Genomic DNA, 15,198 nt, shown 5'->3' with positions numbered 1-15,198 from the left:
GTTAGACTGTTATTTTAAATCTGTCTTCTTAAAGAATAAAGACTTACTCTAGAAAATAATAAACATGCATTTTGTGGTTTAAAAAGTAAACAATAATGGCTTTAATAAATATATGCATAAAATAACTGAAACCTATTTTTACTGGTGATGGTTTAGATAAGAAGAAATAAATCACATCATCTTTTAAGATAGCAGGAAGATGGGACAAGCTATTGCTAACTGACTGCTGACAGCAGTTTTTAGCAGTTTAGAATCTTGAGAGAGAGCTGTTAAACTGCCTCAAGACTGACAGGAGCCACATGATAGAATGAGAGAGGGAGTCCCTATCTATATTCATTTTTATTCAGTAGATGTGTATTTATGGTCACTTGGTGTATTTAGTAAAGGAGCTTTTTTTATTTTTAAGAGACCAACGGCAAAAGAACTCCTGAAGCACAAATTTATTGTACGAAATGCAAAGAAAACCTCTTATTTGACAGATCTGATTGACAGACATAAAAGATGGAAGGCTGAGCAGAACCATGATAACTCAAGTTCTGAAGATTCTGATGGGTAAGTGTGGTTACCAAGATGTATAAAGCTAGAACTGGGTTATTTTTATTCTAAATAAATTAATCAAAAATCTCTATTGCTATAAGAAGGCAATTTCACACCAACTTTTGTTTCTAATAAAAATTAGAATTTTGCTTTAGTAGCATTACTTTAAATTACTCACAACTGAGTATTCTAGGTTTATGTTATTGTCACCCATTAATAAAGTGAATGAAACTGTTTTATAATGTTTCATAAATGTGTTTGCATTGAAGGGAAACAGACGGCCAAGCCTCAGGAGGCAGTGATTCAGGTGACTGGATATTTACAATCCGAGAGAAAGATCCCAAGAATCTAGAAAATGGTGCTACCCAGCTGCACGAGTGGGAAAGAAACAAGGTATTCTTTATATTACAGATGTTGCAAGAAACCAGAAATTAGTATTTTAAATAGTAATGCATGTTTTTTATCCAATTTTGATTGCCAAAACCTGAAGTATGCTTTGAGATGTAAAGATTTTATTATAACTGTAGTCCAAATCTTGTGCCACCTAGTAAGCCTGTGCATATTTTTTTAAATAAATTACAGCAGATACACTAGTAGTTAATTGCATACTGTAGCACAGCCCCATAGGCGGGCTTGCCTTCCGCTTACGCAAAGGCAAGCCCTGGCAGAAGTAATGGGGTGCTTACCGGCATCACACACCTTGCGCCACGCCATGAGTGCATGCCCCATTATTTTCAATGGGGCTTGAGCATATGCTCTTTTCCGATACGTGAGGGGTGGTGGTTCCGGAACAGATCCCCCACATATGTACTCCAGAGACTGTTGTTCACCCCAGAAAAGCTATTTGTGAGGTTCAGAGGAATTTCTGATTCAGCTTCTGACATTAGTATGGGGAGCTGCAGTTAGAGGCACAAGCTAACAAATTCATAAGTACTTGACTTTGGGGAGCCCCACTTTGAGGACATTTTATTGTGCTGAAGTAGGTGGCTTTGTGGTGTCTGAAATACCTCCTGGGACCTCAGGTCTGCCTCTAAAATATCGCTGACTGTCCAAATTTGCCACTTAACTTGTTTTATGCAGTGCTGCAACTAAAAGTGGTAATGGGGAGATTGTGATGCTGTTGTCGTTTGTTTGTACAGTGTACATATTGAGGTGTTCTTGTCATTACTTCCTTTGCTTCACAAATTAACTTTTTTCATCAAATATGCATAATTGAATGCTTTCAATAAATATGTAACCAGTGTATTCAATATGCTAAAATTTACTTTGCTGCAAGCTAAATGGCTTGTAATATTCATTGTTGCATTTCCTTATTGTTTATCTTACAATCATTTGGTGTATGATGTGTGCAAGGGCACCAGCCTCCTGGAATTGTAATTTCAGCTTACAGTGTTCATTTAAAAGTTACATTAATGGATACTGCATATGCTTGCCTTTGGAAATGTATTGCATTAAATCAAGAGTGTTGAAGAATAATTGCAAGTTCCACAAGATTAACATATGGAATTCTTTACCTTTTTTTTCTTAAAGGAAAATACCATTCAGAGGCGGCCTTTGTCTCGGTGCTTATCTACAATTATATCACCATTATTTGCAGAGGTAAATTCTCTTTGAATTATTTCTCATCATTGGTTTAGAGTTTGTATGGTGGTGGTACAGAAGATCCAAGAAAGCAAATGGGACCAGGTTTATCCTTACAAGAGCATATATCAAACAAGCTGACTGATCAGTATGCAAAAGGATCTTATAGCACCTTTGAGACTAGCTGTGTAAAAGAAGCTGTAGCATAAACTTTCGTAGATTTGGGGGCAAAACAGACCACCCCTTTGGAGCAGCATCCTGCCGCCCCTTTCCTCACCAGATCGGGGCTGCAGCAACTGCATGCCACGGCCCCAATCTGGTGCTTTGCAATGGCAAAATACTGCACCTTTTAGCTCTGGCAAAAAGGCATCCTTGCTGCCGTGGCAGCAGCTTTTTGGTGCTCCTTTGGTGCAGCGTGTCTTAAAAGCCTAGTGTTGTTTATAGTGAATCTAAACACTGTGCCAACAGAGTGCTGTAACACTCCCGCCATGCAGTTGGGCATGTGGCTTGATGCCGGGGTGATGCCAGCATCAGGGGGCCTGGCATCAAAATGCTACGTCTCCATGCTGGCGCTTCAAGCCGGTCTGCTTAGTTCCTTGGTGTACTTCCTCAGATGAATCAAAGTAGACCAAATCTATGAAATCTTATGCTACAAGTTTTTCACACAGTTAGTCTCAAAGATGCTACAAGACCTCTTTGAATACTGCTATTGTGGACTAACATGGCTATGTCTCTGAAGCTGCTGGTTTTTTTTAAAAAAACCAAAACAAAGATAATTGTCAAGTATAGTTTCTGGTATTAACATCTTTGGAGTGGTGGTAACATGTAGTTGTTCTATGGAAGTGATGCGTTTTCTCAACCTGGGGAATGTAGTTTGGTTTAGTGCCTGCGTCTGTCCTTTTTTTTCTTTCTCCACAACCTTTTGGGATTAAGTCCCATTGAGGTGGGTGGTGGAGAGAGGTTTATACTGGCAAATGTCTATCAGTAGCGGAGAGCAGTCTCCTCCTGCCTGTTTTTATAATGCTACAAAGTTTGAGGAATGGCAGCTGCTACTGTATAGCTCTGCATTTCCCTACTAAGGGGCTATGGGGGGTGATCACTGAGGTGCCCAAGTGTGTCCAAACATTCCTATCATCCCTGTGTGCAAAGCTGTTTTTATTTACAATCAGCTGACCATTTGTTCCTGCAGTCTGTTTCATTGTTTTTAACCTTTTAAACCTGCTGAGTCCAGGCCACAAAGTAGGAAACTACTATCAGTAAATGACATCATCCTGTATAAAATCCATTCTGTTGCTCACAGTAGGGAGGGTTTACTTTCATTTTCCACTGGAATGAATTTGGACATCTTCAGCAAAGACAGATTTTTCTGCAGATTTTCTTCTGCAGATTCCAAATGTCTGTGCAATTTTAAATATTACCAGCTTACCTGTTGACTCACTAGACAGACACAAGACTAGGTTTTTAAGATGTCCCCCCCCCCCCCCCCCGAAGCGGTTTTAGAAACAAGGCCATCTTAGTTCATGTGAGTTAGCTATCCAGGGAATGAAGACATTAGAAATTACATGAGTAAAAAAATCAATAAAAACAAAGTATAGTTGATGGTAACTAGGGTTACCATAATGGAGGACCTCCAAACCGGGACAAATGTAGGACCAGGTTTGAAAATGTAGGACTTTTTTTTTTTTTTTAATTTCCTGGCTAGGAAATTAAAAAAAAAAGTCCTACATTTTCAAACCCTGTCCTCCTCCTCCCGGCTTCGGAGGACGCCTAGGCTCTCTCCCAAGCCGGGAGGAGGAACAGGGGCCGCTTGGAATCGCGCCGCGGTTCCAGTGGCCTCTTCCTCCTCCCGGCTTCGGAGGACGCCTAGGCCGGCTCCCAGGCCGGGAAGGGCGCGGGGGGCACTTTGAATCGCGGCGATTGCCGCGGTTCGAAGCAGCCTCCTCCTCCTCCTGGTCTGGGAGGGAGCCTAGGCCTGCTCCCAGGCCAGGAAGGGGCGCGGGGAAGCTTGGCACTGTGGCGATCGCCACGGTGCCAGGCTTCCTCCTCCTCCTCCCGGCCTGGGAGAGAGCCTAGGCCGGCTCCCAGGCCAGGAAGGGGCGCGGGGAAGCTTGGCACCGTGGCAATCGCCACGGTGCCAGGTTTCCTCCTCCTCCTCCCGGCCTGGGAGAGAGCCTAGGCCGGCTCCCAGGCCAGGAAGGGGCGCGGGGAAGCTTGGCACCGTGGCGATCGCCACGGTGCCAGGCTTCCTCCTCCTCCTTCCGGCCTGGGAGAGAGCCTAGGCCGGCTCCCAGGCCAGGAAGGGGCGCGGGGAAGCTTGGCACCGTGGCGATCGCCACGGTGCCAGGCTTCCTCCTCCTCCTCCCGGCCTGGGAGAGAGCCTAGGCTGGCTCCCAGGCCAGGAAGGGGCGCGGGGAAGCTTGGCACCGTGGCGATCACCACGGTGCCAGGCTTCCTCCTCCTCCTCCCGGCCTGGGAGAGAGCCTAGGCCGGCTCCCAGGCCAGGAAGGGGCGCGGGGAAGCTTGGCACCGTGGCGATCGCCACGGTGCCAGGCTTCCTCCTCCTCCTCCCGGCCTGGGAGAGAGCCTAGGCCGGCTCCCAGGCCAGGAAGGGGCGCGGGGAAGCTTGGCACCGTGGCGATCGCCACGGTGCCAGGCTTCCTCCTCCTCCTCCCGGCCTGGGAGAGAGCCTAGGCCGCCTCCCAGGCCAGGAAGGAGGCGGGGGCCGCCCCTCATTGCGGCGATCACCGCGGTGGGAAGCGTCCTCCTTCTCCTCCCGGCCTGGGAGGAAGCCTCAGCAGGCTCCCAGGCCGGGAAAGAGGCAGGGGCCGCTCCTCATCGCGGCAATCGCCGCGGTGGGAAGCGGCCTCCTCCTCCTCCCTGGCCTCGTGGAGGCCTTGAGGACCCCGCGGCCGGAGCTCCGACCGCGGAGCCGCCTCCAAGGCCTCGCTGGGGCCCGGGAGGGAGCGTCTCCGCGGCTGGAGCTCCAACCGCGGAGAGCCTTCCCAGGCCTCAGCAAGGCCTTGGAGCCGCCGCGGGGCCTGAGGTCGCCGCGGTGGGCGGGGCCGTCCCGGTTTGGGCGCCAAACCGGGCCAGGACTGGGATGGAACCGCCCAAACCGGGATTGTCCCGCCCCCCGGCGGGATATGGCAACCCTAATGGTAACAGAAAATCAGGAGATTCAGGAAACTACTGAGGAAGAAGAGGAAGCAAATCATACACTTTTCCATCAAAAGTGGGCTGTTAGCCAGTCAGGTTGGGAAGCAGTTACAGCAACTGAACCATTGATAACCTGGCCCTGTTTAGACAAGTAAATCAAATTTATTTGTACAGTGAATCTCCTTTGCTTTTGCTTTTTCCTTTCCTTTCCCCTTTACCTTTCCTTTCCATTCTTTTTTGTGGCATAGTAGGCTGCCTATGTTAGCACAGAAATCACTTTTAAAAGAGATTTGTAGTGCAGGGGAAAGTGGTGGGGTGAGGGCAGGATGTTATGTTGAAAATAATTAAAATGACCTTGTTAAAGTGGCTGTGTGGCATACACAGAACTATTAAATCATACAGTTTTATAAACATTTGGTAAGTGTGACTCCTACTCCTGCCTAAAGTTCCACCAGGGACTCATATTTTTCTTAGTTGGATTTACTTGCTTATATGCAGTGTAATCAGAGAACATTTTAACATTTATTCTGTACATCGGCACACAGAGTCTTAAATATAAAGTGGAGTGCTAGCTTTGTTTTTAAACTTTAGAAGAATGAGAGAAAACAAAGCTTTTTTTATTTTTTAAAAAGCCCAATGTGTTTTGGCCTTTTCCCCAGTTGGCCTTCTTCAGGGGCTGTTCAGTACAAGTGGACATTTGTCCAACAATCAGATGTTCACTTTTATAGAGAGAGCAGACTGCAACTCCAGGAATTTCTCAGGTTTGACTAATCCCTGAAGAAGGACAATTGGTGATAAGGATGAAACGTATTGGGCTTTTAAAAAATAAAAATAAATGTTTTTGGCGATCACATAGCATGTGAGACTTTGTCTCCTGTCATTAATCTACTGTCAATATGTGCTTTCTAGTTGCCTGCTGTTTTTCAACTTGTTATACTGTAGTGCATAAATATTTTGGGTTGTTTTAATCACTAATATGCTTATGATTTTTAGTTGAAAGAGAGAAGTCAGGCTTGTGGGGGAAACATGGGATCTGTAGAAGAACTGAGGGAAGCCATTTATTTAGCTGAAGAAGCATGTCCAGGAATTTCAGATACCATGGTGACTGAGCTTGTGCAAAGACTTCAGAGGTAAGAGTGCATCATTTCATCTTTAGATACATAGGAAATCATTGCATTTATGTGTGCAGGTGTTGCATGCCTTCTGTTTTAATAAAAAGTTAAACAACGGTCAGTGGTGTAGGCCTCTGTGTCTAAATTATTTGTAGAACATTTTTCTGAGGAAACTGTAGCCTAAAAAAGTAGCCGGCACACTGCATCAATCAAATATATATTTGTATCGTAGGGAATAGTTTAAGACAAAAATGCCATACTAATGTTTTAGATGGGAAGAGGTTTGCATGATATCTGCCTCTGGGATTGTGCTCAAACAAGCTAGAATTTATAGAAAGGTAACAAACCCTGCTTTAAGGCTGTTTTTATGAATTCAGTTTCATTTGGGCATATTTTAAGTATAAAATGTGCACATGTGTTGAATTAAATATTTATTTTACTTAAAGAAAACTTTTTTAATTTGAACAATGTTATTTCCTTATAAAATATTAAAATATAAATATACATGAATATGCAAATGAAATTACACCCACTAAACAAACAAAATATTTTTATTCATAAACTATGTTGAGTGTGTGTGTGTGTGTGTGTGTGTGTGTGTGTGATGTCTGCATGTAGATGTAAAGGGGGTCACAAGGGTAAAAAGTTTGAGAACGCCTGGACTATCACACAACTCATAGATATCGTACTTTATTAAGCAGCATTACTGTTATATGTGGAAACAGACAGTGTGAGAGCTGGAGGAAACCACCGGAGTAATTTTTGTTTGTTTCTCAAGTGGCACACAATGTTCAAGCTGGTGTAATGTGAGATTAAATGTAAACTTATTTTTTGTTCATCAGGTGAATAAAGTATCTCTTGCTAGTTTTCTCAGAAGGGCATTTGAGAAAATAGCTGAACAATAGAAACTGTTTGCTGAGCATCTTACTGCAGAAACATATGTCAAAATGTCAATTTAAAAGCAATCATGTATTTATTTATTGGTTCTTGAACAGCATGAATGGCTCTCCTCCTCCTCCCCACTTTATCCTCACAGCAAACCTGTAAGATTGGTGAGACTGAGAGAGAGACTGGCCTCCAGTTGTCCTACAGCAAGTTTTATGGCTCAGTGGACACTTGAACCCAGATCTCCTAAGACTCATTGCAGCATTTTAACAACTACACTGGCTTAGTACAGATAGCATCGTGTGATAAAATATATATTCACACGGGCTCAGTGCTTTGAAGGTTAGTTGAGTTCTTATATGCAAATATTTATCTTTCTGATTTAATGCTAATAGAATTAAGTAGAATCCATGCTACCCACTTCCTTACTGATGCCAGAGTAGTACATCTTCTAGGAGAGCCAGTGTGGCATAGTGGTTTGAGTGTTGGACTGCAACTCTGGAGACCAGGTTCAGTTCTCCACTCAGCCATGAACCCACTGGATAACCTTCGTCAAGTCACATGCTCTCAGCCTGAGGAAGGCAATGGCAATCCTCCTCTGAATAAATCTTGCCAAGAAACCCCATGATAGGTTTGTCTTAGGGTTGCCATAAGTTAGAAATGACTTGAAGGCACTCAACAACTACGAAGAATTAGGTAGAACCCATGCCACCCCCTTCCATCCTGATGCAAGGGTAGTACATCTTCTAGGAAGTAGAACTTCCCTTCTTTTTTCAATAATGCAAAATATGGCTTAGACTCACGTCTCTGTTATGTTTGTGACTTGTGTTAAAAGGCTTTAACTGTATTTAGGGCAAAATTAACAGTAATTTAAGATAATTATGAAATGGAAGTTTTGCTTTCAGTGAAGACAGCTGTGCATAAATGACAGGAAAACTGGTAACTGAAGTACAGTGGGCCCTCCTTATACGTGGATTTGCTACCTGTGAATTAGAGCATCTGCAGATGACAAGCCCGTATTGTCCCCAATGGTGGTGCTCACACAACTGTGTCACCATTGAGGACAATAGTCCTTTGTCCTTCCCTGCTCCCTCCAAGGCTTCTGCCCCAGCTTGGCTGTGGGGGTGGAGTCTGCCACGCAGTCACCTGGGGCTGGGGCCAAGGCTTGAGTTTTGGAGCCCCAAGCCTAGCATCCTCTGGGCTCCGAAACCGAAGCCCGGCTGCCTTGGAATCCTGTTGTCCAGAGGGAGCCAGGGCTGGGGCTTGGGCCTTGGAGCCCAGAGGCCAGGTCCCAGCTGACTGGGTGGCAGATGCTGTCCCCACAGCCAAGCCGGGTCAGAAGCTTTGGAGGAACAAGGGAAGGGAGGGGGGGACCGGGGAAGGGAGGAAGGGGGTGAGGGACTTTTGTCCCATTGTCCCTAAGGGTGTTGTGGCTGTGCTACTATTAAGGACAGTGGGACTTGAGCATCCATGGATTTTGGTATCCACGGGGGTGGGTGGTGTCCAGAACAGATCCCCTGTGGATACCAAGGACCCACTGTATGGTGAGCATTTCACATACCCTTCAGCTTATGAAGGGGCACCTGCCATCTTTCCATGCAAATGTGCATGTTAATGTGAATTCAGGTCACTTGTCAAATTATAGCAACCCCATGAATTTCATAGGGTTTTCTTAGGCAAGGAATACTCAGAGATGGTTTTGCCAGACCCGTCCTCTGAAATGTAGCCTACAGCACCTGGTTTGTTGGTGATTTACCATCCAAGTACTAACCAGAGCTGATCTTACTTAGCTTTCAAGATCTGCTGAGATCTGGTGCCTTTAAGGTATTTACTGAGGACCTTGATACTGTATATGTACCTTTACATAACTGTAGGGATATGATGTTTGAAAAAAAACCATATGACAGGATTACAGGAAGGCCTTGGAATCTATTAAGATGGCTGCTATCCAATTCTTTTTAAAGCCTTTGTTTGAAGTACTTCATATAACAATACTGCTAAATCACAATAATGGAAACTTTTTTTCTTCCCACCTTTTGGTTGTGCTTGTTGTTTAAGAATCTCTTTTTTCCCCTCCTTTCACCCAGGTATTCAGTAGCTGGAGGAAGCACATCATCCCACTGAAGTATTTTTTCATGACATTTGCTTCTTCATTGGGAATCGTGTAGGCACCTACTTGACTGTTGGTCAGTGGGGTGATTTCAGTATATGGACAATCCTGAAGATGCAGCACGGGCATTGTTTTTCAGCTCTGTATAGTTTTTTTTTAAACACACCGTAATGCACATATTCAAAGGAGGTATCTTTTTAAATTTCTGAGATGTATATTTAGGGTTGGTTGCAGTTAGGAAACTAAAGCTATTGTGAAATCTCAGGTATCTTGCTTTAAGTCATTGACCTTCAGCTAATGGGCCCAGATCCAGAAGTGGGTTCTTTTCCAATCTAAAATGGTGTTGCCCCCATTTTATTTGTTTTAGGGTTGTATTTTGATTAAGATGAACTGTGGGAGGAGAAATTAAGTAGGTTCTGTATTTCGGGTTGAGATTTCAGATGGGTCTTGGGTCTCCAAAAGTCGAAGGCAACTGCTTTAAGTCGATGAATCTGTGAATTGGAAAATGTACTATTGGCTATGTGTACAGATTTGTATATAGTCACTTTTTTAACTGAAACTTGCTCAGTGTGCATATAAAAACCTTCTGTACAAATCGCCAAGTGCTTCTGTAGATGATACTAGTGAGGTAAATATTTTGGCAGATCATTGGCTTGCCTTTGATATATGAAAATTTTGAATTGTATGACAACTGGTTTGATCTGGCCTTGTATTTATAGGCCAGATAATTAAAACCGTGCTATAAAATTCTTGTTTGTACCTCAGAGGCAGAACTTTCTCTTTTTTTGTTACACAAGGGTGTTCTTTGTTGTTGATCTAGAGATGGGTCTTTAATCATGGTACGACTTTATTTTAGTTTACTGCATCATTTTGAAGTTCTCTATTTTTTGTTTTCCATAGTGGTTTTTATATCTGTTTAAAATTGTGCCAATCTGATGTCTGATTTCACTTTTAATAGTTTTATTTGAAACTGTTTTGTAAAACCTGAAACTCACATTATGACTAAATTTGAAAACAAAAAGGTTTAAATAATTCCTAGAAATCTTTGCTGAATAATGACTATTTTGTAAGATGCTGGTATTAAAAATGATCAAAAAGATATACAACTATTATGTACATGAAAATGTTTAGTCACAATCACTGTGATAATTTGGTGTCTGATTTATGGTTGAAACAAAATACATATAATTCCTTCTAGGCTTAAACTAGAAATTCTGACTGTCATGCTTTTATTCAACTACTTCAACTTAGTCTGGAGAACTTACTCTTTTGAGCCAAAAAATTGATAGTCCAACCAGGAATGAGAATGTTACAGTGTTCTCTTGATAACAACATAGAAATGTTGTAAAAGTGTGGAGTGACACTTATTGTGTTTGTAGGATCTGTAGCATCTTCTCCTTAGACTGAGGGAGGTAGAAGTTACCCTACCTTGTATGTGAGTGGCAGACAGTGTTGATTTATTGGTTGATAGTACCTATTACCTTCTCCCCAAGCCCTTTTAAAATGGTCCAGCCACCTGTTAGGCAGATAATTGTGCAAGTGCCTAAGGGGGGGGGGGGAATACTGTAGTAAAGTTTAGTAGCCTCCTTGAAGCATATGGATGGGGTAGTGATATGGAAGAGAAAGGTTCTTGTCCCCTGGCTTTGTGTGTGCCTGCCCATTTCCCCCTCTTCTTTTTAGGTATGTCTGCACACAACCTAAGACTTTACAGATGCCAAGAAGGTCTTGTTAGGTAGCCTACAGCCTTTAAGAATAATGTTAACAATTCACTTTGCTAGGAGCATTGCTTTGAGAATTGCTAAATGGGAGGCAGAAAACTCAATTTTGAGAATTTGGCCATTGTACAAGAACATCATTTGCTCTACAACAACATTTAGAATTTATATCTTTGTGCTTTTTACATAATTGGACAAACCTGAAATATGTTCTTATACAAAAATGGCTTTTAAGAGATATTGCTTAGCTGGAAATAGATTAAAAGGTGATTTCAGCCAATTTGTAGCCTGGCCCTAGGTATGATTAATCAAACCTCAAATTGAATTCAGGTAACCTTGAGTGTATCTACACTCCAGTTATAACATGCTACAGAACCCTGGGATTTGTGGCCAAGTACTTAGAATTTTCTGCTCAGGAGCACCTCCCTGTATAGGATTATAGGACATTAATGCATTGTTTAGTTTGAACTAGGGAATATATGGTATATGTAGATTTCTGAAATTAAAGTTGACATTCCCTCTTAGGGTGTAACCACATTGCAGTCTGACACCATTTTAACTTCCACAGCTCTGTCCTACAGAATCCTGGGATTTTTGTAGAATCCTACAAAAAAGTAGTTTGATATGGAGCATGGTCTGTGAGAGAGCGCTGATGCCTCACCAAACTACAGATTCCAGGATGGAGTCATGGCATGTAGGATAGAGTCATGACAATTAAAGTGGTGTCAAACTGCTTTAATTCTGCAGTGTGGGTACCCTCTTAGTTGTGACCAAATCATACATCTTTATTCCACTTTTAAATTCATAAGATTTTTTAAACTTTGCCTGTTAAAATGACTATCATCCTTCAAGCATCACATTGGAACTGGCCTCTTCTAAGCAACTGCAACATTTGAAGTCTACGCTCTTGAGGTCGTTCTGTGTGCATAGTGTAGAAAACTTTCTCTCCCTTGGCTAAGATAAGGTTTCTGTCTTTAAATAGTTTTGCTAGAGAGCACAAAGGATCCCCATGCAGGTGTTAAGGAATTTATCTTTTTTCCAAAACTGAACGAAGGTGCTAAGCAAGCTGTAAAAGTAAATTGAGTCTTTTAAACAAGAAAGGCTTATTGTCTGTTTTTCTGTGTTAAGTCATATGCCATGTGTTTAGTAAGGATTTTTTTTCTTTGCAGTTACACTCTTGTAATTGAGCTAGAAGGTAGTTGGCCATTGTGTTGGTGCACAGAAATAGTGAAGGTTGCTCCTATCTTTTCCCCAGGTAATTTAGGTGCCATGGATTTCCGGTTTCCATTAGTTCATTCCCTTGGGAGTGGCACTTGGTCTTGTTTTGTTCTTGACCTTCATGTAGCATTTTGTATTTTTGATACCATGCAGCACTGATACTTTTGTAGCCAATTTAGAACCACTTCAAAGGTTTGTGCCCCCAGTAATACCCTACAGTGGGATTGTGTACCTGTGTCTGCATATAAGAGGTAGTGAGTGTATTGGCTTATACATTATAGGTGGATGTTTCATTAACTTGGCTTCTTCTCTCCACCTATTTTGAAGAGGAAGAATCACTGCAGTGAATTTGGTGCGTGAGATTCCAAGACCTATTCCTTCACCTTGCCCTGTATGCTCCCACGCTTTGCCATGTGTAGGCTGAACTGGTCCTTTCCTTTTCTTGATATATATGCTGTTGGAGTTGTAGATGTACAAATAAAGTGGCAAAAGCGACAACACCTTGTCATTTAAAACCTTGGCGTTCAAAAACCAACAGATTTATTTTCACACAAGTTTTTCTTGAGCCAAATGTGGCAGTAGTTAGCACACACAGATGCATAAGAAAAGAGAATAGGTGGGCTGAAGGACTGTGAAAGGCAAGAGGCAGCTGTAGGTCTGCAGAGTAAATGCAGTGGTTTAGAATAGGATTCCCTAATCTGGCACCTTCCAGATTGATCACCCAATCGTCTCCAGAAGCCTGGCCATGTTGGCTGAGGTGATAGGAGTTTGAAAATCCAGAATATCCAGAGGGGGCCAAATTCAGTAAAGATAGACTTAACAGGCATTTGGATTCAGCAGACCTGCTTTTGTATTTTGTTTCATGACCTTTTGGTCCACTTATTACTTTTTTCTTCAGTGCCCTTACAGGTGTATACACACATGCATGCACATGCACACTCTTCTCAATAACACTTCATGCGTCTTTTAAGCGCCTTAGTCCAGTGATGTCAGGTGGGAGTGATTTTGAAGACAGAAATGTATCCACTTTTTAAAATGTGCTATTTCATAACATTAATTAGCAACATAATAAATGCCTACTGTATTTGGCCTGTTTCAGAGACAGAATTAATATACTTCAGTTGATTATTTCCAGGTGATGGGCAGGTGCGTAATAGCTCTCTGGGTGTGCTAAAATTAGCATGTAGTGCCTTTGTGCTCACCTAAAATTCAAACAGTTTAAAAAACTGGATGGTATTAAGTTATGTTGTGCATTTCTTGCTGGGCTGTTTGTAAACTAACTAAAGGTTTGGAGTTGTTTGAATGTAACATTTAAACTTCCTTAGAGTTGGTTTACTCATTCCCCCTACCTTCAAATGGTTAAGATCCTGGATTTGAGAGGTGTCTCCTAATGCAGCCTTCTCATGGCAGAACAGCCCCTGCTCCTCCCCGCCCCCCCCCCCCCCGCAACATGGCCATTTCTGTGTGGTCAGAGAATGGTGTGGATTAGCAGACATGCATCCAGCCATTTTCTTGTAGCTGGACACAGAATAACAGGCATCTGAGCAGATTTTCTGGGGTCCTTGGAAGGTCCCAGTCTCACAGCCAGCTACAGAAAAATGGGTGAGCACATCCCTGTTAATCCTCTTGCTCTCTGATGACACAGAAATGGCTATATTGTTAGGGGTTGTGTTTCTTACAAAGTGGGCTTTGAGAGGCTTCTAGCTGTGTGGTTGGAACAGAATTCAGACCTCTGCAACAACTAAAAAAGAGTGAGTTGGGATGGCATTAGTCTGACTTATGCCATTGCAATTCACTAACAGGATGTTAGCTAATTTTTTCAGTTCAGATTAGATATTGGAAATTTTGAGGGAAAACTTATATAGCACATGAAACTAAGATGGCATATTCTAAACATAGGCAAGCTAGAGTGAATTATGGTCAGTTTATGGTACCAGAGGTTTGCTAGAAAATTTTGCAGAAAAACTATGTCACCAAAAACTTATGCCATGATAAATGAAAATTCTGTGGGACTGTTTTCAGTAGTTAAGAATCTGTTACAGTAAAATAGTACTGTATTGGGGTGTTCTCATAAGCAAAGGTATTATAAACAAATGCAAAAGTCTTTGGATAAAAGACGTATTTTTATATTTGCACTCAGGCAGAAGGAAGCCCTCAGTGTATCTGTCTACATGTCTGTCATCTAGTATCTCATACTAAGGATATAGTGCATACAAAGCAAACCCCTATTTGTGGAATTTGCAGGAGATGGATAAAATAACATTGGGTTGCTGCCCTTCTCGTTTGGGTTCTTTTTGTTGCTAATTAAAGCTAAGAGTTTATTGCTGGATGAGACCGAAGGTTCATTTGGTTCAGCTTTTTGCTGTTAGCAGTGGCTAGCCAGTTGCCTTTAGGAAATGTGCACATAGTGTTCTGGGAACAAATAGCCTCTCCTCCTAATCCCAGTTCTGGTTAAATGGAGCATATTTTCTCAATATATGGAGGTCCCAACTTTAGCTATCATGAGAACTACTTTATGAAAGACCAGTCCTTGTTCTCAAGCTCTGTTTATTTCCCCTCCTGCAATACTGCTATTTATCAACCTGTATGAAATCTGCTTATGTCACACATCAAGCTATTCTCAATTCCTTGTACCTTACCTCTCACAAAAATAAAGAAATACAACAATTTTGACGTGTGTTCAGTGGAAGTATTTTACAGGAAAACAGATTTTCAAATTTAACAGACCATGGAAAGGAAGGGAAAGTGGTGGTACACTTAGACCTCACAGGAAGAGTATTTTATTGAAAATCTCTTTCTCTCTCTCATATATATATATATATATATATATATATATGGCCTTGGTGTGGGTGCATGCACATGCTGTCATCGGGGAGAATGGGGT

General features: G+C 42.3%; 1 protein-coding gene across 1 annotated transcript in view; it reads left to right on the top strand.

The window, feature by feature from the left end:
- The window catches only part of LOC149319172 (serine/threonine-protein kinase 24), a 38,569-nt gene extending 23,601 nt beyond the window's left edge, over nucleotides 1–14,968 (top strand). Inside the window, exons 7-11 of the mRNA XM_089511195.1 lie at nucleotides 407–552; nucleotides 807–930; nucleotides 2,068–2,136; nucleotides 6,268–6,404; nucleotides 9,359–14,968. Of these exons, the coding sequence (XP_089367321.1) occupies nucleotides 407–552; nucleotides 807–930; nucleotides 2,068–2,136; nucleotides 6,268–6,404; nucleotides 9,359–9,395 (513 nt within the window). The 3' untranslated portion in view covers nucleotides 9,396–14,968. The remainder of the gene's footprint in view (nucleotides 1–406; nucleotides 553–806; nucleotides 931–2,067; nucleotides 2,137–6,267; nucleotides 6,405–9,358) is intronic.
- Nucleotides 14,969–15,198: the final 230 nt, after the last annotated feature.

This window comes from Sceloporus occidentalis, unplaced genomic scaffold, assembly GCF_023333645.1.
Source record: "Sceloporus occidentalis isolate IW3139 unplaced genomic scaffold, rSceOcc1.0.p SCAF_2, whole genome shotgun sequence".
Lineage (NCBI taxonomy): Eukaryota > Metazoa > Chordata > Lepidosauria > Squamata > Phrynosomatidae > Sceloporus > Sceloporus occidentalis.
Note: the sequence above shows the minus strand (reverse complement) of the source record. Positions and strands in the feature narration are given on the sequence as shown.